This window comes from Cygnus atratus, chromosome Z, assembly GCF_013377495.2.
Source record: "Cygnus atratus isolate AKBS03 ecotype Queensland, Australia chromosome Z, CAtr_DNAZoo_HiC_assembly, whole genome shotgun sequence".
Classification (NCBI taxonomy): domain Eukaryota; kingdom Metazoa; phylum Chordata; class Aves; order Anseriformes; family Anatidae; genus Cygnus; species Cygnus atratus.
In genome coordinates, this window is record NC_066396.1 from 10,668,841 (window position 1) to 10,691,334 (window position 22,494).

The 22,494-nt window shown below is 66.2% G+C and overlaps 2 protein-coding genes across 5 annotated transcripts; both read left to right on the forward strand.

Annotated features, from left to right (window-relative positions):
• The first annotated feature begins 3,236 nt into the window (after positions 1-3,236).
• On the forward strand, positions 3,237-15,084 carry TPM2 (tropomyosin 2). Of its 3 annotated transcripts, none has more exons than XM_035563846.1 (9): positions 3,237-3,475; positions 4,093-4,218; positions 9,887-10,020; positions 10,639-10,756; positions 10,869-10,939; positions 11,163-11,238; positions 11,853-11,915; positions 12,132-12,201; positions 14,779-15,084. In XM_035563846.1, the coding sequence occupies exons 1-9, from the start codon at positions 3,362-3,364 to the stop codon at positions 14,859-14,861; spliced, it is 855 nt and encodes a 284-aa protein (XP_035419739.1). In that variant the 5' UTR covers positions 3,237-3,361; the 3' UTR covers positions 14,862-15,084. The 3 variants fall into 3 exon arrangements, with proteins under 3 accessions (XP_035419739.1, XP_035419741.1, XP_035419742.1); XM_035563848.2 differs by lacking the exon at positions 14,779-15,084 and adding an exon at positions 12,541-12,632 and having other exon boundaries at positions 3,347-3,475; XM_035563849.2 differs by lacking the exons at positions 3,237-3,475; positions 4,093-4,218 and adding an exon at positions 7,620-7,881.
• Positions 15,085-17,649: 2,565 nt separating this feature from the next.
• LOC118256684 (gamma-secretase subunit Aph-1b-like) lies at positions 17,650-22,258 on the forward strand. 2 transcript variants are annotated; one of them, XM_035563844.2, is made up of 7 exons: positions 17,650-17,894; positions 18,527-18,697; positions 19,934-20,007; positions 20,123-20,245; positions 20,482-20,609; positions 21,038-21,161; positions 21,392-22,258. In XM_035563844.2, the coding sequence occupies exons 1-7, from the start codon at positions 17,782-17,784 to the stop codon at positions 21,427-21,429; spliced, it is 771 nt and encodes a 256-aa protein (XP_035419737.1). In that variant the 5' UTR covers positions 17,650-17,781; the 3' UTR covers positions 21,430-22,258. The 2 variants fall into 2 exon arrangements, with proteins under 2 accessions (XP_035419737.1, XP_035419736.1); XM_035563843.2 differs by having other exon boundaries at positions 19,934-20,245.
• Positions 22,259-22,494: the final 236 nt, after the last annotated feature.

Below are 22,494 nucleotides of genomic sequence, written 5' to 3' on the forward strand. Positions count from 1 at the left end.
CAGGGGTGCAGACCCCGATGCGTGGGGCCGCCAGCCCTCCTGGGTGGGGGGGAGCGCGGCGCAGGCGCTTATCCAGCACGGAAAATATTCGAGGCACGTCCAGCAGCGGCACCCGGCCGGCCGGACCCCCGCTGCCAGCCATGTGCGGCCCTCGCAGGTGCCGCCGGGGGCCGGGGGGAGGATTTTGTTGCTGGGGGATTTGGGGGCCGGCCGGGCTCCAGCGCAGCACCTGCCCCCGGGGCTCTGCGCTCCTGGCCCCATTCCTGCAGACGGACGAAAATATCCCCGGGCAGGGCAGCAGGAGGGGGTGCAGGTGGGGCGCCCCACACTACGCTCACCCCCCTGAGCCCTCCCGGCTGCCGGCGCTGAGCTCAGGCCCCGAAATAGCCCCTTGGGGCCGACCTGCGCGGGCGGCAGCTGCCCCAGCGCGGCCCCTTCCCCACCTGCTCCCACCCCATCACTCAGATGGGTTTTTGGGGGTACCCGAGTGGTGTTAGGGATGCTGCGGGGTGGAGCGGGGACGCTTCTGTCCCTGGGACCTGTCCCCTGCACCCCTGTCCCCAAAACGCAACACTGGCACCAGCAAACACTCCGGAGGACGAGCTGCCCCGTGAGCTCTGCATGTCATGAATCTGCAAGGTCTCAGCTTGCAGGGGCGGTGGTGGCCGTGCTGCGGGCTCGGGGCTGTCCTGGTCCCCCCACAACATCCCGGCTGAACCCGGGGTGCCCGGGGTGCGGAGGTGCTGTCCCCCCGCACTGGGGCCGCTCTCCCGCGGTGGCCTGGCTCCAGGGGGGATTTGTGCGTCCCGCAGGAATCCCAGCCCTCCCAGCTGTCCCCTGACAATCTGCGCTGGCCTGACCCGGCACCAGGCTCCCGACCAGGTACGGCCGGACACGGGGCCCTCTGAGCGGGCGGCAAGGAGGGGAAGAGGGCACAGCCCACCCCGCTGCCCCTCCTGCCCCTGGGCAGGGGGCTGCCAGCAGCAGGGACCCCCAGCGACATCCTCCGGGCGAGGGGAGGGGACGCAGATGGCAGCACTAAATCCACAGGGGAGGGACACGGGGCAGGGTTCAGCCTGGCCAGAGCCCCGGCCCCGTAAATCTCCCCGGCTGGGGTGGGGGGGTTATTTTCCGAGCGGTGCGTGGACCTGGGACACCTCAGTCACAAGGTGACGGTGCCCCAAATTCATCCGGGCTTGGGAAGCCTCGGCCCGGCTCGTGGACGGGGTCACCCCAATGGCCCCAGCTGCCCAGGGAACTGTGTCCCTAGTTGGGGGGGGACACATTTAAAAGCCCCCGTCCCCTTCCCGGCTGCTCACGTCGTGCACATCACCAGCTTTGCCCCGAGCTGAAGAATCTCCCCAAAAGCCATCCATCCTCATCTGGGAACGACGGGAGATGGATCCTCCCCCCCGGCAGCGGCGCGCTGGCGGTTCCTGGCTCTCCTTCTCCAAATATGTGCCTAATTCGTCAGCACTAATACCGCTCGCCAGCGTCCAGCCGCCGCTCTGCTGCTTTGCATGGCCCTGGCAGCCCCTTGGTCCTCGGAAGACGCCACTCACGTCCTCCCTATGACCCCCAAAATCCAGGCCGAGCTCTCAGGGTCGCCCCCAGAAAGCTGTTTCCTCCAGCTCCCTGCGCCCCTCTGCCAAAAAGCCCGGGCAGCTTTCATGCACCCCATTTTGGGGAGCCCCATGCCGGGCTGGATGCAGCCCGGGGGCAATGGGCTTGAGGAGCCCACATGTCCCAATAACCCTGCCCCCTCCCAGCCCCTCATCTCCCGTAGCCCCCCCGGCCCCGAGCCCACCCTGCAGCTGGGAATGCGCCAGAAGCATTTACGAGCGGTGTTAGAGCACGGGGTATTTTTGGAGGAGCCGGGATCTGAAGGGTTTGCATTTTTTTTGCCTGCGGAATACGGTTTATTTAGAGCAGAAGCAGCAGGGCAGCCCGCACGCCCCGTGTCCCCCCGAAAGACCATGCTAAGGGACGGGTAGGTGCCGGCTGTCCCCGCACACTGGGGTCGACGGCACCTGGGGCATTGGAGCTCCCCCATGGAACCCGGGGCCCCTGCCCTGCTGTGACGCAGGAGCGGGATGGGGAGGTCAGCGCTCGGCTCCCTTCTCTCCCAAAGGATTTTCCCTCTGTGTTTTTCTGCCAGGCCTCGCGCGGAGGACGCCGGGGCGGCACAGGAGGGTGTCCTGGGAGGGCTGTGCTGGGAAGAGCCTGCCCGGTGCCGGGGGGGTACTCTGGGGATCCCACCGTGGCCATCCCCACAGAGCATCCCTGTGCCTGTCGCTGGCCCTGGGGGGTGGCAGGGGGACGGGGACAGCCCTGGGCAAGCGATGGGACTGGTGCTGGGAAACAGGAGCGTCATTGCAGCAGGGATCTCCGCAGGGCTGAGCAAAACCCTGTGAGTTTAGGGGTGCCACCAGCTTCGGGGGGCATGGGACTGCAGCAGGGGGCTGCAGGGGGGGCAGCAGGTCCTGCAGGGGAGACGGGGGCCACAAACAGCCCAGGGGACACTGGGGTACGGCAGCATCACGACAGTCCTCGGGTGTCCCCAGTGCATTCACAGCCCAAGAAGGGCCCCTGCGGCCCCAGGAAAGAGCACCTGTGGGGTGTCACAGTGTGTGGGTGTCCCTGTGTGCCATCCAGAGTGTCCCCAGAGCCCCGGGGTGTCCCCAGCGCAGTGCCACCAGGGTGTCCACTGCACAGTGCCACCAGGGTACCCCCAGTGCTGTCCCTCCAGGGTGCCCCCGGCGCTGTCCCCGGGGGTGTCCCCAGCACAGTGCCACCAGGGTAACCCCAGTACGGAGCCCTGGGGTGTCCCCAACGCTGCCCCTGGGGATGTCCCAGCACAGTGCCACCAGGGTACCCCCAGCACACAGTCCCGGGCTGTCCCCAGCGCTGTCCCCCAGGGGTGTCCCCAGTGCAGTGCCATCAGGCTACCCCCAGCATCGTCCCCCCGGGCTGTCCCCAGCGCTGTCCCCCGGGGCTGTCCCCAAACCCATCCCCAACGGCGCGTCCCTCTCCCGGTTCCCCCGCGGGTTCCCGGTGCCGGGTGCCGTGGCGGTGCCTCCCGGGTGCCTCTCCCCCCCCCCAACCCCCCCCCCAACCCCCCCCCCCCCCGTTCTCCCGTCCCTCTCGGTGCGGCGGCCGGTGGCGAAGCCTGTCCCTAAAAGGTGCTGGCGGGCGGCGGGGGAGGTACCGGGGCGGCCCCCTCCCGGCGCGGCCCCTCCCCGGCTCTTAGGCGGCGCGGCGGGGCGGGGGGCTCAGTGCCGGTGCTGCCGCCGCCCCCGGTGCTCCGTGCCCCGCCGCCACCCCAAGCCCCGCCACCGCCACCGCCACCGCCACCGCCACCATGGAGGCCATCAAGAAGAAGATGCAGATGCTCAAACTGGACAAGGAGAACGCCATCGACCGAGCCGAGCAGGCGGAGGCTGACAAGAAGCAGGCGGAGGACCGCTGCAAGCAGGTGGGTGTCCCACAGAGCGCCCCTCAGCCCCCCACCCCCCCCAAAAAAAAATAAAAGTTGATGGGGACCCTAGCCCTAAAGGGGTTTGGCCCCGGGGATCTCGCCCCGATGGGTGTCCAGCTCGTGGATCCCAGCCCTAAGGGTCCCCAGCCCTTGGGACTTTGCCCTGCTGGGTGTCCGACCTTGGGGACCCCCCACCCTGGGGACACCCAGCCCTGGGGACCTCACCCCGCTGGGTGGCCAGCCCTGCGGACCAGTGTCCCAGCCTGCTGTCCGTGGCCTCAGCACCCCCAAAACTCCTTGGGTCTTGGTGGGACACCCTAGTGCCACCTCCTTGTCCCTCTGCCAAGGAGAACCCTGGGGACAGCGTGCTCCCACCTCAACCACAAGAGGTGGGGACCTTCCTGGCGTCCCCAGGTTGGGAACCCATTGCCCCCTCTGGGCTCAGAGGTCCTCTGACCCCAGGTACCTGGTGCTCCCCGAGGACGTGTGGCCCCAAAATTGACAGAGCAATGTCAATGGGATGAGGGTGACCGTCCCCTGACGGGTGGGTGCCCCTGGGGTTGCCAACCTTGCGCCAGCCCCCCCTGACCCCCCGTAACCCATCCCTTCCACAGCTGGAGGAGGAACAGCAGGGCCTGCAGAAGAAGCTGAAGGGCACGGAGGATGAGGTGGAGAAGTACTCCGAGTCCGTCAAGGAGGCCCAGGAGAAGCTGGAGCAGGCGGAGAAGAAAGCCACGGACGTACGTAGGCAACCCCTCCCCTGCGCGGGCGCCGGACCCTGGGGGGGGGCGAAGGAAGAGGGGAGCCTTATATGGCAAAACATCGGTGGGGAGGGTGGCAGGATCCGGCCCCGCCACGCCGGCACCGAGCCGGGCAGCGGGTGCTGGGCACGTCCCACGGGGGTACCTCCAAGTGTGGGGGCACCGCTCAGCCCCAGCACCCCGAAACGCACCGGGACAAGCATCCCCGGCATGCGTCGCCCATATGTGTGCAGGGAAAACTTGAACATCGTTGCTCAAATGAGTTAGAAAAGTGGAAAAGAGCGGAGAAATGGGAAAAGTTCTCGCCCGTGGCCAGACGCCAAGCGCTGGTTGCACAGGATGCTTGGGGTGCGTGGGGGGGACCTCCAACGTGCCGCCCTGTACCCGAGGAAGGGAAAGGCCAGGAAGAGTTTTATTTAGGGCCGTGACTGATGTTTCTCCTGGGAAATGGATCCCGTCGGGGAGATGTTAGGAAGGTGTTGAAATTGGCTTGTGCCCGGCGGGGATGAAGGGTGGAACAGCTGTGCGCGGCCTCAGAGCCGCTCGGGAGCGGGGTATAACGACCCGCGGTGCCACACCGGGTATTTGACACCCTATAAATAAATCCTCCTTTTGATGGCCGGTCCTTCTCTGATGAAAACCAACCCTGGAAACTGGAGTAGAAGTTAAAGGGGAGCCGTCGGGAGCGTGGCCAGCAGGGGCACGGCCAGGCTTTTCAGGATTGAGAACCAAAAATTCAATCCCAGCTGGTTTGTGGAGCCAAACGGGGGAGATGCGTCAAATCTCCAAGGTGGCCGCCAAGGACAGGGGAGAGTAGGCAGGGACAAGCAGTGACAGCAAAGGCCCCAGGGTGGCCCAGAGCCCCCAGGAGTGACCGGACCCCCCCCCAGTGCCACCCCACAGGGACCCCCAGCCTCCACGGGCACAGGAGGTGGCAGCAGCGGAGAAGTGGGCGCAGGGGGAAAGAGGAGACAGAGCCTGAGAGCCCACCCCAGTGTCCCCAGTCCCACCAGCGCCTGCCTCGCATCATTCCTGGTGCTTCCAAAAGGGACAGAGTGGGTGGCTGTCCCCAGGGAGGATCCTGGGGCGAGGAGGGGGTGTCCCCAGCCTGTGTGCCCCCCCGAGCTCTGGGCAGCGAGGTGCCAGTGTCCCCCAGCGCCAGGCTGCGTCTTGTAGGAGTTTTGAGGAGTTTGTCCTGGGAAAGGCTCTGGGGCTGTTTGCTGACCCCTTGGGCCTGCCCGAAGTTAGAAACAAACCCAAGTTGTTCAAACATTGGAAATCCTCTGGAAGGGCTCGTTTGTCTTGGCAAGAGGCAGGCACCCTGGGCTGGCCTGGGGGGCTGTGCTGCGTGCCGGGGTCTGTGCTGGGCTCTGTACTGGTCTGATGGGATCGGTGTGGGAGCTTGGTGCGGGGCTCAGCAGGACATGGAGGGGACGCAGGGGTGCTTGGTGGCACCGAGAGCGGTACAAAGCAGCAGGGAAAGGTCGCGGGCTTTGGTGAGGAGAGCCCTGTTCCAGCAGGTTCGGGGACGGGGAGCCCCTGGCCCCTCGAGGGAAGGGTCTGGAGCGGGGTTGTGATGAAGGAGCCCTGCTGCAGTGTCGGGAAGGGCAGGTGGCTGTGCCATGCGCGGGGACAGGCTGTGCCGCGTGCGAGACCTGGAAGTCACCAGGTGTCCCTGACGGGGACGGGGGCGTGCTGACAGCGCTAAGTGCTCCCACTCCAGCGAGGAGCAGCAGGACCAAGCCCCGGGTCGGCAGCTCCACGGAGCTGCAGGTCCTTCCCAGCAGCTTTACGAGGCCACCGCGGCCACATCCCCTCCTCGTCCCCCACGAGGGACAGCACACGAGCCCGGCACAGCGCCTGGAGCAGGGTTTAGCCCCCCGCAGCCCCTCCATCCCCACTCGTCCCCAGTGGCCAGCCCGTCCCCAGCCACCCGCCGGGCGCAGGGAAAGAAAGGCATGCTCCGCCGTTCCCAGGCCGTGATCCCGGAGGCTTCACCCAAGTTCCCGCCCCGGTGCTCTCCCAAGCCGAGACTTTGCTCTTATTTGGCGATTCCCCGAGCCGGTGGGAGGGAACGGGCGCTGCTGGGAAGTGACTGCATCCCTGGGTGGGGCCAGGGCAGGAGGCACCCAGCCTGGCCGCCGCAGGAACGGGGTGCCTGCCCCCACAGCCTGCCCTCCGCGGCCGGATCCCACTGCCGCTTGGCCACTGGGACCCCCGTTTGTGCCCCGTGCCCCGTGCGCCCTTCTGTGCCCGAGCGTCGGGCTGGGAGAGGGGCCAAGCCCGATGCCACGTGCCCCCACGCCAACTGGCCATGGGCATGGGGTTGCAGGACCCCCCCAAGTGGCACGGCCGGCTGCTGGCCCCCCCCCCCCCCCTCTCCCGGCCACCCCCAGACCCCATGGCAGCCAGTGGGATCAGCCCGGGAATGGCTCTGAACTGTCCCTGGAGGCAGGTGTTGAAGAGCAGCCCAGGCTGCCCAGGAGCTGTCAGGGCTCCTTTAGGCAGACTGAGTGCCACCGCACCGTGCCCTCCCGACGCACCGGGGCATCTGCTGTGACCGGGACGTGGAGCTGGGGGACGCAGAGCTGGGGGACTGACCGCTCCCGTGGGGCACTGGCCCCGGGGGTCTCCGTGGGGCTGTCGGCCAGGTCCCAGCTTGGGGAGCAGATGCCAAGGGGTTGAGATGCCAGGGGGCACGCCATGCCAAGGTAACCTGGGGATGCCCCAGAGCGGGCTCTGCCCCTCCTGTCCCATCCCTCTCGCCTGTGGGGCAGAAATCCTTCCCCCTCAGCTCTGCAGCAGGGGGAAGGGGAGGCTGGGGACCACCCGTGTGTATGCTGCTCCCCGTGTCCATGGGGTCCCACAGGGCACCCCCAGACTCCCCAGACCCCTGTCTGCCCCCGAAAAAATCGACTCTGAGCTCCTTTCTGCCTGCCTGCTGGAGCTCATCGGGGGCATGCACCCCTGCCTGGGGGCACTGCGTGCCCTGATTCAGGAGGGGGCTGCATCCCCTATACGGGGGGCACCCTGTTCCCTAGCTGGGGTGCTGAGCCATGCACCCTGCCTGGGGGGGCAATATGCCCTGCTGGGGGGCACCCTGCCCAGGGTGGGGGGCAACATGTCTTGCCCTGAAGGCACCGTGCATCTTGCCTCAAGGGGGGACCCGTCACCCCAGCCTGGGGGTACACGTGCCGTGCCGGGGGGGGGGTCATGTATCTCCTCTTTGGGGGGAGCTGGCACCCAGCCTGACGGGGGCCCACGCGCCCCATCCGGGGGGCACCGCGCTCTGTCCGGGGAGCGCAGCGGGCCTGGGTCTGTCCATGGCAGCAGCAGGAGCAGCAGGAGCAGGAGCAGCAGGAGGAGGAGGAGGAGGAGGAGCAGGAAGGGATGGAGGCAGGGCGGGCGGCGGGAGCGGCCGCCGCCTGAGCGCTTCCTGCCCGAGCCAGGCGGATCCCACAAAGGGCTCGGTGCTGCGGCCTCCCTGTGCTCCCCGCCGGCCGCACGGCCATGGCCGGCATCAGCTCCATCGACGCCGTCAAGAAGAAGATCCAGAGCCTGCAGCAGGTGGCCGACGAGGCGGAGGAGCGCGCCGAGCACCTGCAGCGGGAGGCCGATGCCGAGCGGCAGGCCCGGGAGCGGGTAAGGCTCCTGGGGCTGGGGACCCCCAGGGACCCCCCACTGCTGGGGCAGCACCGCTGGCCCCATGGGGCTGGACGCTGGGGAGCGGAGCTGCACGGCCCCGTGGGTGCTGGCCACCCCGGTACGGGCACGGATGGCCGCTCCCCAGCTGCCCCATGGCACGCCCCGGGGGCATCCGGCACTGGCATCCTCGCTGCGCCAGGGAGAAGGGGCTGGGGGGGGCACGGGGTGGCCGAGCCGTGCATCCCGGTGTGTGGGAGCCCCTGGGCGTGGGTACAGGGTGGGGGGCTCCGGGCAGGGTCCCCAGTGCCAGAGGGGCACCGTGGGCCTTGGCAGGGATGCTCCTTTGTGGGCTCGCCGCAGCTTCCCCAGTGAGCGTCCAGCTCACCGCCTCGGCTCGGCTGGGGACAGCAGACCCTGGGAAAGGGTCCCCCCCTCCTCGGAGGCTCGGCAGAGAATCCCACGCCCAGGCTCTGTGCCCGGCTCCCCAGCAGAGCCCCCCTGCTCCCCACCGTGTCCCTTGCTGGGGAGAGGCCACCCCATCACACCGCCGCGGGCTGAAATTCCCACCCCGTGGCGGCGGGACGGCATTTCCAGGCGGCTGCTCATTCCTGCTGCGGCTTTTTTTCTTGTTGTTGTTGGGCGTTTTTTTTTTTTTTGTTTTGTTTTGTTTTGTTTTTTCCTCTGCCCTCCCCGCTCCCGTAACATCCCCGCGCTATCAGGGGCGGCAGAGCTGGGTGCGGTACCCGGGCTGTTGTCACCCGGGCTGCGTGCGGAGGAAACGGCCCCTTCCTGCCGCCGCAGATCGGGTTCCCCGGTCACCAGGCGCTGCCGGTGAGCTCATGTTCCCCAGTGCCCATCCGGGCAGCTCTGACCCACTTCGGGGGGGAGTCATCCCCGGGGAAAAAAGCCCCCCCACCGGGGCGATGCAGAGCGTCAGTGGAGGTGCTGGCATCCCTCACCTATAGGGGACGGTGGTGGCGGGTATGGGGACATCCCCGCCTGGCTCCCTGCTCGCTCTGCTCCGTGTCCCCAGGGTGTTGCTGGAGCACGGTGCCGGGCCTGCTCCAGCCCATGAATAAGCAGGAGGCACGATCCCCCAGGCTGTCACCACTGCCCATCCCTTTGCACCCCAGGTTTTTTTTTTTTTTTTTTTTTTTTGTTTTGTTTTGTTTTTCCTCCCACCCACCCCCTCTCCTTCCAGCAGCACCCCCCTGCGGGGCCGGGAGCTGCTGAGGCAGCGTTTCCCGGCGGTGACGGAGCAGGAGGGCCTTAGCAAATGGAAAGAGCGCGGGGCCAGGCGTCGAGGGGCTGGCGGGGGGCCAGGGCCACCTCTCCCGGATGGCCTCGGCTCCCGGCCCCGCGCGCGGGGAGCCTGGGAACGGGGAGGAGGGCGGCGGAGGTTGGGGAGGGGAAATGGGACCCGGTCCCACCGGCCCCGGAGGCTTTGGTTTGGCCAGGATCCAGCCCGCCGAGGGCGACTCGCTCCATTGCCCCCGGCGCCGGGCTGTAGATCAGCAGGGGGGGCAGTGTGGGGGCCCCAAACGGCCCCACAGCCCAGCGGGGCTCGGTGGTGTGGGGCTGGGGGAGGGCGTCCCGGCCGCTTGGCTCCGCCGCCTCCTCCGTAAACAGGAAAATCCACAAGTGGCTCCCATCTCCTTTTCGGGAGCGAATCTGCACAGGGCATTCCTCCTCCTTTACTCACGGCTCTGCAAACCCCAAACCCTGTGTTGGCACGGCCCCCGACCCGTGGAGCACACCTCTTCCATCCCCGGGGCTACGGGGCACGAGGATGCGGTGCCGGGGCTGCACGTGCCTGGGCTGTGTGGCATCAAGTGAGGCGCTCGGGATGGGGAAAGCCCCGCTGTGCTCATGGCGGGGCGATGGGACGCGTGTCCCAGCTGGGTGAGCGTGGTGCGAAGGGGCGCTCCAGCTAGCAAAATGCAAAATTTCCTGCTGAAAACTCGTGGGGACGGGCAGTGACCGAGGGTTTTCTGCTCCGCAGGCCGAAGCTGAGGTGGCCTCTCTGAACCGCCGCATCCAGCTGGTGGAGGAGGAGCTGGACCGGGCCCAGGAGCGCCTGGCCACCGCCCTGCAGAAGCTGGAGGAGGCCGAGAAGGCGGCGGATGAGAGCGAGAGGTGTGACGGGGGGGGGGGGGGGGGGGGGGGGGGGCACAGCCGGGGACGCCTCGGGTCGCCCCCGATAGCAGGCAGCCCCCTGGTCTCCGCAGAGGGGCTTCCTGCAACGTGCAGCTGGGCAAAGAGCAGCTCGAGCAGCAGCACCTGAGCGATGAGGGATGAGTTCGGGACCTGCCTGGTTGAGAGGCACCGTGGCCACATCTCTTTGCTCCAGGACATGGTCCCAGCATGGCCCTTGGGGGATCTCTGCTGCTTTAATTGTGCACAGCAGCATCCCTGGGGTGCCACTGGCATGGGGTGGCCAAGTGGGTGCCAGTGTCCCCAGGCAATGCCCCATGTCACTGGAGCTGGAGGATGGCAGGGTCAGGCAGGCGGTGCAGGTGCCACCCTCGACCCACAGCCATAACATCTTAGAATTATAGCCATTTAGGTGGAAAAGACCTTCATTTTCACCAGTCCAACCATCAGCCTGACCTGCTGAGCCCCGTCACCAAACCATGCCCCTGAGCGCCACGTCCACACATCTCCGAAATACCTCCAGGGATGGGGACTTCCGACGCTCGGCCCCTCTCTCCTTGAATAAACTCTTCCTAATCTTCTTGCTTTGGCTTCCCTCAGAGGCATGAAGGTCATCGAGAACAGGGCCATGAAGGACGAGGAGAAGATGGAGCTCCAGGAAATGCAGCTGAAGGAGGCCAAGCACATAGCAGAAGAGGCCGACCGCAAATACGAGGAGGTGCGTGCCACCACCCTTCCCCAGCCCTGTCCCCCGGTGTCCCCCGGGGCCACCCTCTGTGGCCTTACACCCCGGGCTGGGGCTGACGCCTTCCTTTCGATGCCACCAACAGGTCGCCCGCAAGCTGGTCGTCCTTGAGGGAGAGCTGGAGCGCTCGGAGGAGAGGGCAGAGGTTGCGGAGAGGTGAGCGTGGGGCTCCCGGTGGGCAGCGCGCGAGGGTCCCACGCCACCCCCGCGCCGTGTCCGTGGGGGACAGGGGTGGCCACGTGTCCCCGTGGGGACGGGGATGTCCCTTCCCAGCCACCTGGGCGGGGGGGGGGGGGGGAGGCAGAGGGATCACATCCCCAGCACATCCGTGACCCTGCTCTCTGCTGGCCCCCCCCGGGGCGCCCCTTTTCCACCCCAGCCGAGTGAGACAGCTGGAGGAGGAGCTGCGGACCATGGACCAGACCCTCAAATCCCTCATTGCCTCAGAGGAAGAGGTACCGGGGCAGGGGCGCGGGGCGACGTGCGGCAGCCCCCCCCCCCCTCTGTCGCTGTCAAGCCACCTCTCTTCCTCTCTGCCTCGGCCGCAAGCCCTCACCTCGCCTTCCCCTCCATCGCTGTGGGCTGGGCACCATCCTCCGTGCCCGCTCTCCTCCTCCTCATCCTCCTCGGAGGAATGCGGTGGCGGCGGTGACACGCGGTGGACACACGCAGGCACGAGGAAGGGACCCGTGCCCGGCGGCTCTGCTCCTCCTCCCCCCGCGCTGCCTGAGTTTTCTCCTCTCTCAACTTGTTCTCTCTCTTTCTTTCCTCCTTCCCCGCGCCCGCTCTTCCTGCTCCCCACTCCTCTCCTTCATCATCCCCCCCCCCTTTTCCCGGCACCGCTTCCCCCCCACACCCCTGCTTGGATGTAGTAAATGTGGTGACCTAGAGGAGGAGCTGAAAATTGTCACCAACAACTTGAAGTCCCTGGAGGCCCAGGCCGACAAGGTAGGGGCTGCTGGGGCTGGGCACAGAGCTTGGGGCTGGGGGGGGACGGGGTCCCTCGGGGGGGTGAAGGGTGACGGGAGGCGTCCACGGGGCTCACGGACGTACCTCTGTGTCCCTGCAGTATTCCACCAAGGAGGACAAGTACGAGGAGGAAATCAAGCTCCTAGGGGAAAAACTGAAGGAGGTAAGGCTCGGTTTGGGTCCCCGGGGGGGCTCCCAGGACACATACGGGCAGCAAGGAAAATAATCCCTCACCTCCCAGGCGTGGAGGCTAATCCAGGTGCTCGGCACCTCCAAGGAGCCCAGGCGCGGGAGATGCAGACGGGGCAGTTTCGGGGTGCGGGGCAGTTTCGGGGTGCGGGTTCAGGGGCGTCCCCATCACACTCGGCCTCTCCCGCAGGCGGAGACCCGGGCAGAGTTTGCCGAGCGGTCTGTGGCGAAGCTGGAGAAAACCATCGACGACTTGGAAGGTAAAACGTCCCCGCCGCCTCCTGCCCCTTTTTCATGGGGAGAACGGGACAGGACGTGTCCCTTGGGGGGGTAGGGGGGGGCTGGCCGGGCTGAGGCCAAAGCACCCCATGGGCGAGCCGGGGTGGGGGGTCCCCGTGCAGGGGGTGGGTAGGGGGGAGGCTGGGATGCCGTGGGGGTTTTGGGGTCCGTGGGAGGGGAATAGGGCCGCATCCACGCCGCCTGTGCCGGTGCCGTACCTGCACGCCCCCGCCCCCGCTCACCGCCACTCTCTCTCTCTGCCACTCGCCCCCTCCCCGCTCCACCGCCCGCCCCCCCCCTCGCTCCCCCCCCACCTGCAGACGAAGTGTATGCGCAGAAGATGAAGTACAAAGCCATCAGCGAGGAGCTGGACAATGCGCTTAACGACATCACCTCCCTCTGAGCCCCTCCGACCGGCACCAGCACCGCACTCCCCCCCCACCTCCATCCTCGCCTGCATCCCCCCCCCCCACCTCCCCAGCTCGGCCACTTGCCTGCCCGGCCCCCCCCACCGCTCCCCCTACCCTCCCTGTCCCCTCTCTGTCCTTCCCGGCCCGCGGCTGGTGGTCACAGGGGCCGGCCCGGGGGGTCCCCGCAGTGTCCCTCTCTTGGGGGAAAGCAAGGCGTAGGCGCTACGGGGGTGCTTGGGGGAAAGGGGAGCAGCCCCCACGTACCGGCAGCGTGAGCACCGGGGACCCTGCATCCCCCCAGCAAAGCTGCCCTGGTGCTGCTTGCCAAGCCCAGGGTGGGGGGACACGTCCAGGAGAAGCAGCACCTCCGAGGAGAGGTGGGCTCCAGCCCCAAGGGGACGAGGGGTGTCCGTCCCCAGGCAGGCAGCCCCCGGTTTCCCAACCCCCCCCCGCTCCCCTCCCCGCTCCCCTCCTTCCTTTGCACATCGCTCTTCAGTTCGCATTTCATGACTTTTTCTTTTCTGTTCTGTCCCTCCGGGTCACCGAGTTGGTCTCAATAAAGCGTTTTCTCTCCTTGGTTTCTCCCTCGTTTTCTTCATGCTGCTCTGGCTCCCCACGCTCACCCCTCATTGCCTGCTCTCTCACGGCCGGCAGCCGGGGGCGCGAGGTGGCCGCGGGGACCCCCGCAGCTGAGCCCCTTTGTGCCTCAGCCCGGGGACGTCCCCCACCGCCCCCGGCTCTCGGACACAGCTTTCCTCATCTTCTGCCACCTTCCAAGACGTCCTCCAATCGCTCTTTCGGCCCTGAATTAGTAGGGTTAGACCTGGTCCTGTCCGTTCCCCATCCTCACTCCCGGACACCACGACAACCTCTCACAGCCCCGACGTCTCCTCCATCTCCCTCTCGTGCCAACAGGGCCGTCCCTACTGCGCGGCAGCAATTCCTGGCCCTAAATGGGTCCCCAGTCCTCACCCCTCAGCATCCTACCCTGTCCCAAAACTCAGAATTGATGGTCCCAGGACCGGCTGCCTCCTCCCGTCGTCCCCACTGGTCCCCAGTGCCCACCAGTGGCTCTTGCAGGCAGCACTGTCTCTTTTCACTAACTCTCTTTTCTCTCTCTCTCCCCTTTGCTGCGCTGACGTCTCCGTTTCTCTAGAGCGCTCCCGGCAGGAGGCCGAGAAAAACCGCGTTCTCACTAACGAGCTGCGGGTCATCCTTACCGAACTTAACAACTGAGCTAAGGCAGCTCCAGCCCCAGCACAACCTCCCACCCACGGGGCGCCCCCAGCCCTGACTGCCCCCCTGCCCCCTTTTGGCCAGGCTGGTTTGGGGCTGGGAGCCCCTGCCCGCTCCCCACTGGGATAACCGCCCCGCTGGGGGGGACAGGGAGCCCCTGGGGAGCTGATGTTTTTTTTGGGGGGAGAGGGATGAGGGGTTTTTACCATGTCCTGGGATGCCCGCACGGTGGTGGCTGTCCCCTGGCATCAGCCTGGCCCTGCTGGGGAGGGATGTGGAGACTTGTGTCGCTGCGTCCCCCTCCCTCCGGTCACCCCAAAACACGCAAGGAGGAGGCCCTTGGAGTGGGGTCCCCACAGGGCACAGGGTGGACACAGTCCCCCCACCCCCATCTCCTAATGGGAAGGGGGATGTCAAACTGGAAGCCAGCACCGGAGGAGGCTGCCCCGGCAGTGGGCTGCCCGTCAGAGCTCGTCCCTGCAGCCTCGTTATCTCTGCTCCTTCTCTGCTGTCCTCTCTGCCCGCCCTCCTGGGCTGCTGTCTCACTCCTCTTCTTCACGGAGCACATGGCTCGTGCCGCAGGCGCTGGCTCTCCTCTTTCAAGGGTTCGTGCACGTGCCGGTGGGGACGGCAGGACGGGGAGAGATGGGGCCGCGGTGGCGGTACCCGCACCACGGAGGGGCAGGCCAAGGGTGACGGGGTGCAGCGGGAGGATGGAGAAGCTGAAGAGAGGGGCTGGCTGACCCCCCAGGGGTCGTGGAGGGGCTGGGCTCATCCCTGCTGGTGCTGGGGCTGCTCATACTGAGCTGTGTCCGTGTGCGTGTGTCTGTGCCTGGCGTGGTGTGCGTGGGTCCGGCTGGGTACGCCTGTGCCGTGTCTGTGTGCGTGGCTGGGTGTCCCTTGTGTTCACAGAGAGTCTGGCCAGTGCCAAAGAGGAGAACGTGGGCATCCACCAGGTCCTGGACCAGACCTTGCTGGAGCTGAACAACCTCTGAGCTGCCTGGGGAGCCCCCGCCCCTCTTCCCTACCCCACACGTGCACCCCACTGGCACGCTCAGGATGTCATCAGCTGAACTGCGCCTTGGCCAAATCCACACATCCGTTGAGAAGGGAAGCCCTGCAGCCTTACACCGTGGCTCGGGGGGCGTCTTGTCTGTGCACAGCCCGAACGGCTCTGTCCTGTCTTCATGTCCAAATATTAAAGCAGTTTGACAAGAAGGACGTGTGCGCTTGGTCCTTGTGGGTGGGTGCAGGCACTGGGAGACGCGGGATTGTTCTGCAGGGACCTTGCTGTGGGGCAGGTACAGCAGTCACAAGGACGTCCTTGGCCTTGGGATGGGACTGACAGCAACTCCCTAGGATGCACAGGAAACCTTAAAGTCCCAAGCTCAGCCCAAAATGAGCATCCTCCTCAAGCACACAGCAGCAGAGGGATGTCACTAGCGTGTCCCCCTTCCATCTGCTGGGCACTTGGGGAAGCCACATGGCCTTCGGCTTATCCATTGCCTCTGCTCCATGGCCCATGCTGATGATGCCACCTGAGCACACGTACAAGTGTGTGACCACACACGTGCACATGCTGTTACTTGCCAGGGTCTTCTCCAGGTCCGGAGCTGCTCACCCCACGTACTCGTTGCATTCTCTATTACCGGCTGCCCGAGGGACAGCTGTATAAACTAGCAGACACTAACATGGCAGGCGACCAATTCCCAGCGCGCTCAGGAAGTTTCCTCCTGCTCTGTTGTATTTTCTCCAACACAAAGAGGAGAGTGGCAGGATGTGCCTCACCGCTGTCACTAAGAAGGGGCGGGCTCCCTGGGGATGCCCAGAGCTGCGATCTAGCCCTGCCCTCTGCTCCGGGCCCCTCCACGGCTTGCAGGGAGCCCTGCTGTCCCGCACTACCCGGCGGATATCCCCCTGGCAGCACAGCCTCAGGCAGCCAGGAAACATTGATTCACGCTGACCCCTCGCTGGGCCAGGCCATCACCCCAGCGAGTGTCAGGGAGAGCTTTCCCTGACTGCTTTCCTTTATTTGCTGCGCCCCTCAGCTCCGGAGAGGATGGAGAGATGGCAGCTCTTTCCTGCCCAGGTGCATCTGGCCTCCTGCCCTCCCCCTGGCCCCCCAAATCACGTTTGGAGCTCTGAAGACTTCTGGTTGTGCAGCAAAGGGCTCCCCTCACTGCTCTGTGCCTCAGGGCTCATTCTCCCTCGGGTTGTCACATCCCAGGACGCGCTGGAGGAGAAGGACGGTGCTCTCCCGCCTGGCTGAGCTTCTCCTGTGCAAGGGTTGGGGTTTCTTGTCAGGTCTGCCATTTCCCTTCAGCACGTCACTGTGTTGAGCTGGTGGTTGGTCAAAGTGCCTCCCTGGAGTGGATTCGTCCGGCTGTAAAAGGAACAAGAGGGCAAAGCCACCAGAGCACCCTGCCCTGCAAACAGGCCTGCCCGGCCTCCCTATCAGGGCGCGTCCCCAGAGCCCAGCTCCTGGGCGTCCCTCGCCTTCCTGCCGGGACAAAGAGCCCTTTCACACCCAGTACTTTTCCCCATTCCAGCCTCCTTGATCGCATTGGCCTGTTTAACCATTTACATCCCTCCGCCAGATCCTCCTTCACCTCTGAACTCATTCCTTTGAGGCCCTGGCGGTTGTTGCCGGTGATGGGAACACCAAGGCCACCAGCCGACCCCCCAGGGCCCAGCTCCGCGCCGCCTTCCCTCCGCCCTCTGCTGCCCCTTGGTCTACAGGGAGCAGGGAGCCGCTGGAGGCTGGCGATGGAGAGGTGTCAGCTGGGGGCTGCGTCCCTGCCATGTCACCCTGGGTATCTGTCCTGCTGCGTCTCTGGATGTGCTGACCTGGGCCTGACAGCCCAACGACCATGGAATCACAGAGTGTTTTGGGTTGGAAGGGACCTTAAAGATCATCCAACTCCAGTTGTACAATTCCAAACCATGGAATCCCAGAATGGGTTGGGTTGGAAGGGAGCTTAAAGACACCCAGTTGCAAGCCCCTGCCATGGGCAGGGACACCTCCCACCAGCCCAGGCTGCCCAAAGCCCCACCCAGCCTGGCCTTGGGCACCGCCAGGGATGGGGCACCCACAGCTTCTCTGGGCAGCCCGTGCCAGGGCCTCGCCACCCTCTGAGTGAAGAACTTCTTCCAAATATCTAACCTAAATCTCCCCTCTTTTTATCTTAAAGCCGTTCCCCCTTGTCCTATCACCACCCCTGGCACACAGTCCCTCCCCAGCTCTCCTGCAGTCCCCTTTATGCACTACACCCAGCTGCAGCGCCTTCCCGAGACCACCCCCGGCCGCCCCCCCGGGGGCCCCCCGCGGGTCAGCCCCGACACGGCGAGGAGGCCGCCGCCATGACAGCGCCACGATCGGCTCCGGGTAGACCAGGCGGCCGTGGTCGGGCCACTCCCCTTAGACCAGACCACGCCTCTTAGAATACACCGCGCCCCTCCGAACGGACCACGCCCCCTCCTCCGAGACCACGCCCATCTGACGAGACCACGCCCCCTCCGATCAGACCACGCCCGTCCGAGCAGACCACGCCCCACCCGAACAGGACCACGCCCCCAACACACCAAACCACGCCCCCCTCCGTACAGACCACGCCCCTCAGCGCACCCCCGCCCCCTAGCAACCCCCGCCTGCAGCGATGCCCCGCCCACGCCCCAGACCACGCCCCCCACCAGGCCACGCCCCTCCCGGTTCCCCGCCCCCGGTCCCCGGTGCGGGCCCCGCCCAGCGCCGCTCTTCCGGACCCGGCGGCGGCGGCGCGCGCAGGCGGCGGGTGACGTCAGGCGGCCCCGGAAGGGCGGGGGGCGCGGGCCGGGTGCAGCCGGGTCCCCGCGGTCCCGTCCGGTGCCGAGCCGTGCCCGGTGCCCCCGGTGCCCCCCGGTACCGGTACCGCCGCCATGACGCTCGCCGTCTTCTTCGGGTGCACCTTCATCGCCTTCGGGCCCGCGCTCAGCCTCTTCCTCTTCACCATCGCCCGCGACCCGCTGCGCATCATCATCCTCATTGCTGGGTCAGTGCCGGTACCGCCGCACCGGGGGGGGTGACGGGCGCCGGGACCGGCACCGCGACGGGCATTGGCGGTGCTGCGGGTGGCGGCACCCAGCCCGGGGGCACGGTGCTGCGGCCGGAACCGGTGTGGGTATGGTGCTGGTGGGTGCTGGGGTGGGCACCGGTACCGGTACCGGTGTGGGAAGGGTGGAGGCACCGGTACGGGTGTGCACGGCTGGGTACTGCACCCGCACCGGTGTGGGCACGGGCACGGCCACCGGTACCCGCACTGCTGTGAGTGCTGCAGGGCCACCGGCACCCATACTGGTACCGGGCACTGGTATGGGCACCGGTGCAGTCATGGGCGTAACACGACCACCGGTACTGATGGTGACACCGGTACCGGGGCACCGGTACCATCACAGGCACCACCGGTGCTCACGGTGGCACCGGTACCGGGGCACCGGTACCAACACAGGCACCACCGGTGCTCACGGTGGCACCGGTACCGGGGCACCAGTACCATTATGGGCACCACCGGTGCTCACGGTGGCACCGGTACTGGGGCACCGGTACCATCACGGGCACCACCAGGGCACATCAAGGTCCGGGCCCCGGTACCGGCCCCCGTGACGGGCTCGCCGTGCCCCGCAGGGCGTTCTTCTGGCTGGTGTCGCTGCTGCTGTCCTCCCTCATCTGGTTCATCGCGGTGAAGGCCAGCGACCCGCGCGACGAGGCGCTGCAGAGGGGGCTGCTGATCTTCGGGGTGATGTTCTCGGTGCTGCTGCAGGAGGCCTTCCGCTTCCTCTACTACAAGCTGCTCAGGTGCGGGGGGGGGGTGGTGCTCGGGGCGGCACGGTGCCCCGCGCCGGGGCAAAGTCTGGTCCCGGGCCCGCGGTGGCGGTGTGAGGAGGGCGGCAGCACTGCGGCACGCAGGCAGAGGGTGGCAGAGCTCCACGCCGCAGCCGCCGGCGCCAGCCCTGCTCCCCCGTCCTGCAGAGCCCTGGTGATGCCGGCCTCTCCCCCCGCAGTCCGTTTTTCTAGCTTTTTTTGGGCTGCTCTCTGCACCCCCTGTGTGTTTTTTTTTTTTTTTTTTGCATTTTCTAAAAAAAAAATAAAAAAAAATAGGTTCGCTCTCCCAGCCGCATGCATGCCCTAGGGATGTTTTCTGCAGCCGGGGGTGCTGCTGCTGGGTCTGCGACATCCCGACAGCCCCTACAGCTGGTCTGTGGGGTTGGGTTAGAATCACAGAGTCATTAGGGTTGGAAAAGACCTCCAAGATCATCTGGTCCAACCGCCCCCCAACCACCAGTGTCACCCGCTAAGCCCTGTCCCTAAGCACCACGTCCAACCTTTCCTTGAACACCCCCAGGGACGGTGACGCCACCACCTCCCTGGGCAGCCCGTCCCAGTGCCTGGCCGCTCTTTCCGAGAAGAAATGTCTCCTCATTGCCAACCTGAACCTCCCTGGTGCAACTTAAGGCCGTTCCCTCCAGTCCTATCGCTAGTTACCTGCGAGAAGAGGCCGACCCCCCAGCTCCCCACACCTTCCTCTCAGGCAGTTGTAGAGAGCCATAAGCTCTCCCCTGAGCCTCCTCTTCTCCAGACTGAGCACCCCCAGTGCCCTCAGCCACCCCTCACAGGACTTGTGCTCCAGGCCCTTCACCAGCTTCGTAGCCCTTCTCCGGACACGCTCCAGGGCCTCCATGTCCTTGTACTGAGGGGCCCAAAGCCGAACGAGTACCTGATGTGGCCTCACTCCCGTGCCGGTGGCTCGAGGAGGTCCCCGCGGTGTGTTTTTGCAGCCGTGGCAGCAGTGCTCCTGCCATGCCCAGTCAGCACTCCGGGGGCTGTCAGCCGAGTCCTAACCACTCCCTGCCGTGGTGTAGTGGTGCGCAAAGTGCCCGTAGATCCATTAATCAACGGCAGCGTTATTGAGCAAGAAGCCAGGTGCCTGCCGGAGACCCGGCTGCACCCTTTTGGGGTGGCCCTGAGGAGGGTGGGCTGGTGGGGATCTCCCTGCCCGGTCCATGCCATGCACGACCACACTTTTCCCTGCAGGAAGGCCATCGAGGGGCTGGTGGCCCTCAGCGAGGACGGCTGCTCCCCCATCTCCATCCAGCAAATGGCATACGGTGAGTGCCACGCGGGGCCCAGGGGACGGGGGTACCCGGGTCTGATGGGGTTTGGGAGGTGCCTGGGGTGGGGGGACCAGGGGTTTGGGGTGTCACGGCCTCTCTGTCGCGGCAGTGGCTGGCGTGGGCTTCGGCCTCATGAGCGGCGCCTTCTCCATGATCAACCTCCTGGCGGACGCGCTGGGACCGGGCACCGTGGGCATCCACGGGGACTCGCAGCTCTACTTCCTGACCTCAGGTGAGGAATGGGATCGTGCCCCTCGCCCACATCCCTGCTGCATCACGAGGGCTCCTGCTCCCCGGAGGCATCGTAGCCCCTTGCAGCCCCCCTCTGCCATATCCTGTCCACTGTGCCCCTCCCTGCTCCTCTCCAGCCCATCAGTGCCCCCGCACCCTGTCCCTGCTCCTCTCCATCCTCCCCGAGCCTGCAGGGCCAGTGGCTCCCTGGTGACCCGCCGCTTTTGCTCCCCGCAGCCTTCATGACCATGGTGTTGATCTTCCTGCACACCTTCTGGGGCATCCTCTTTTTCCACGGCTGCGAGAACCGGCGCTGGTGGGAGATCGCGGCCGTCGTCGTCATGCACCTTGCGGTGTCGGGGTCGGTGAGTGGCTGGGAGCAGAGCTCTGTGCTGCCTCCAGGGATGGCTGGGGGTGTGCTGGTCCCCGTGCCTGTAGAGGAGCAGCCTGGGGCACCACCAGCACTCTTGGTGTTTGGGGAATTGCAACCAGTCCCCCTTGGGCTGTGCCCTTCATGAACCAGGTCCTGGAGCTGGTTTTCCCCTGCCCCACTCCACTGAATCCCAGAATGGCCGAGGTGGGGAGGGACTGCTGGTGGTCATCTGCTCAAGCAGGGACTGACTCTTCAGGGTGGAGGGCGGTGACACTGCCACACGTCCCCATCCTGTCCCAGCCCCTCACCAGAGCTGCCACACCACTGGAACCGAGAGGAAGGGGGACGCGATGGCTGTGTACAGCAGCGGGGCTGTGGGAGACCCTGCTCACCGTTTCCCTTTTCTGCTTCTCCCCCAAGACGTTTTGGAACCCGCTGTACGTGGGCAGCCTGGTGCCCTCCTACCTGCTGATGGCCGCTGCTGCTGTCTGGGCTTACCTGCTCTCGGGGGGCTCTGCCCAGAACCTGCGTCGCTTTCTGCTCTGTAAGTCCTGCTCAGAAACTGGGACAGGGGACCCTTTGGGTCCTGGGGACACTCTGTGTCCCTTTGGGTGCTGGGTCCTGGGTTGGGGAAAGGGTCTCTTGGGGGATGAGGCAAGGAGGTGACTCCCTCTCCTACGGGACAGGAGGAGACCCTGGGGTTGTCTCTTAGGGGGAAGTGGTTGGGGTATGAAATTTGGTGAAGATCTCCACCCCCTGGCTTGGATCCTGCAGGTTCACAGAGCGGAGCCAGCCCCCAGCTGGCATCCTGAGGCCCCGCAGGACGCTCCCATCCCCACCTGCCCCTGCCCTCCCCTCCGTCTCGGCGGCAAGATCGGCACTCGCCTCCTCTGCAATACATTTTCTCCTGGAATGGGGGACCCCGGCCAGCCCCGGAGGGGCAGGTACCGCCACCCAGCTGCAGCACCCAGCGGACAAGTGGCACTGGGGCTGGCCTGCTCCTCTGCCCCTCTGGGGACAGCTCAGCCTGCGGGACTTGGCTTTGCTGGCCCCGAGTTATCCTGCCTGGGAAGAAGCCTTCCTCGGACTGATCCCAAGGAACCCCCTCGCTTCTCCCCCCGGCGCAGAAGATGCCCCGTTGTCCCCTGTGCCGCTGGGGGACACCTGGGGTGGAGGAAGCAGCTTTGCAAGGCGCCGTCTGGGCCAGGGCTGAACGCTGCGGTGCTACTCTCTCCACCTCTTCACTCCCTGCTCACAGCAAGACGTGGCCCCAGCGCTGGACTGCAGTGAGCTGGCATCCCGGGGGTGGTGTTGGGGGGCTGGCATGGGCGGGGGGCAGCTGCTGGGGACGGAGGGTGGTGGGAGGGGATGTGGGCAGGTGGATCCCACCAGCCCTGGTGGGCGGCCATGGGCCAGCGAGCCTGCAGCTGGTGCCAGCACGGCCTGGGGAGGGGCGCTGGGGGCTGCCCCCGGGGATCATCGCCCTCTCCAGGGGCCAGAGGGGGATTTTCAGGCAGGCACCGGCCCTGATGCTGTGCTACAAGATGGGGATATTGAAACAGCCCACGGGCTCAGTGCTGAGAAGGCGGCTTTGTCTACAGTGGGCTTTTATACCAATAATAAAAAAAAATAAGTACCATAGCTGAGTGGGGTGTGTGCCAGCCCTGGGGGCGTGCTTTGTCCGCTCCTCGGTTGCCACCAGGGTGGAGGCTTCCTCCCATGGCTTCCTCGCCTCGCCCCTGCCTAGCCCGTTGCTCTTGGCTGCGGCAGGGCCCCGATGCTCCCCAGGGCTTGGCTGGGGCTGCACGAGAGCCTTCAGGGCCAGCAGCTCGAGAGCAGCAGGGTGGGGGCCTGCGAGGAAGCAGAGGGTCTGCTAC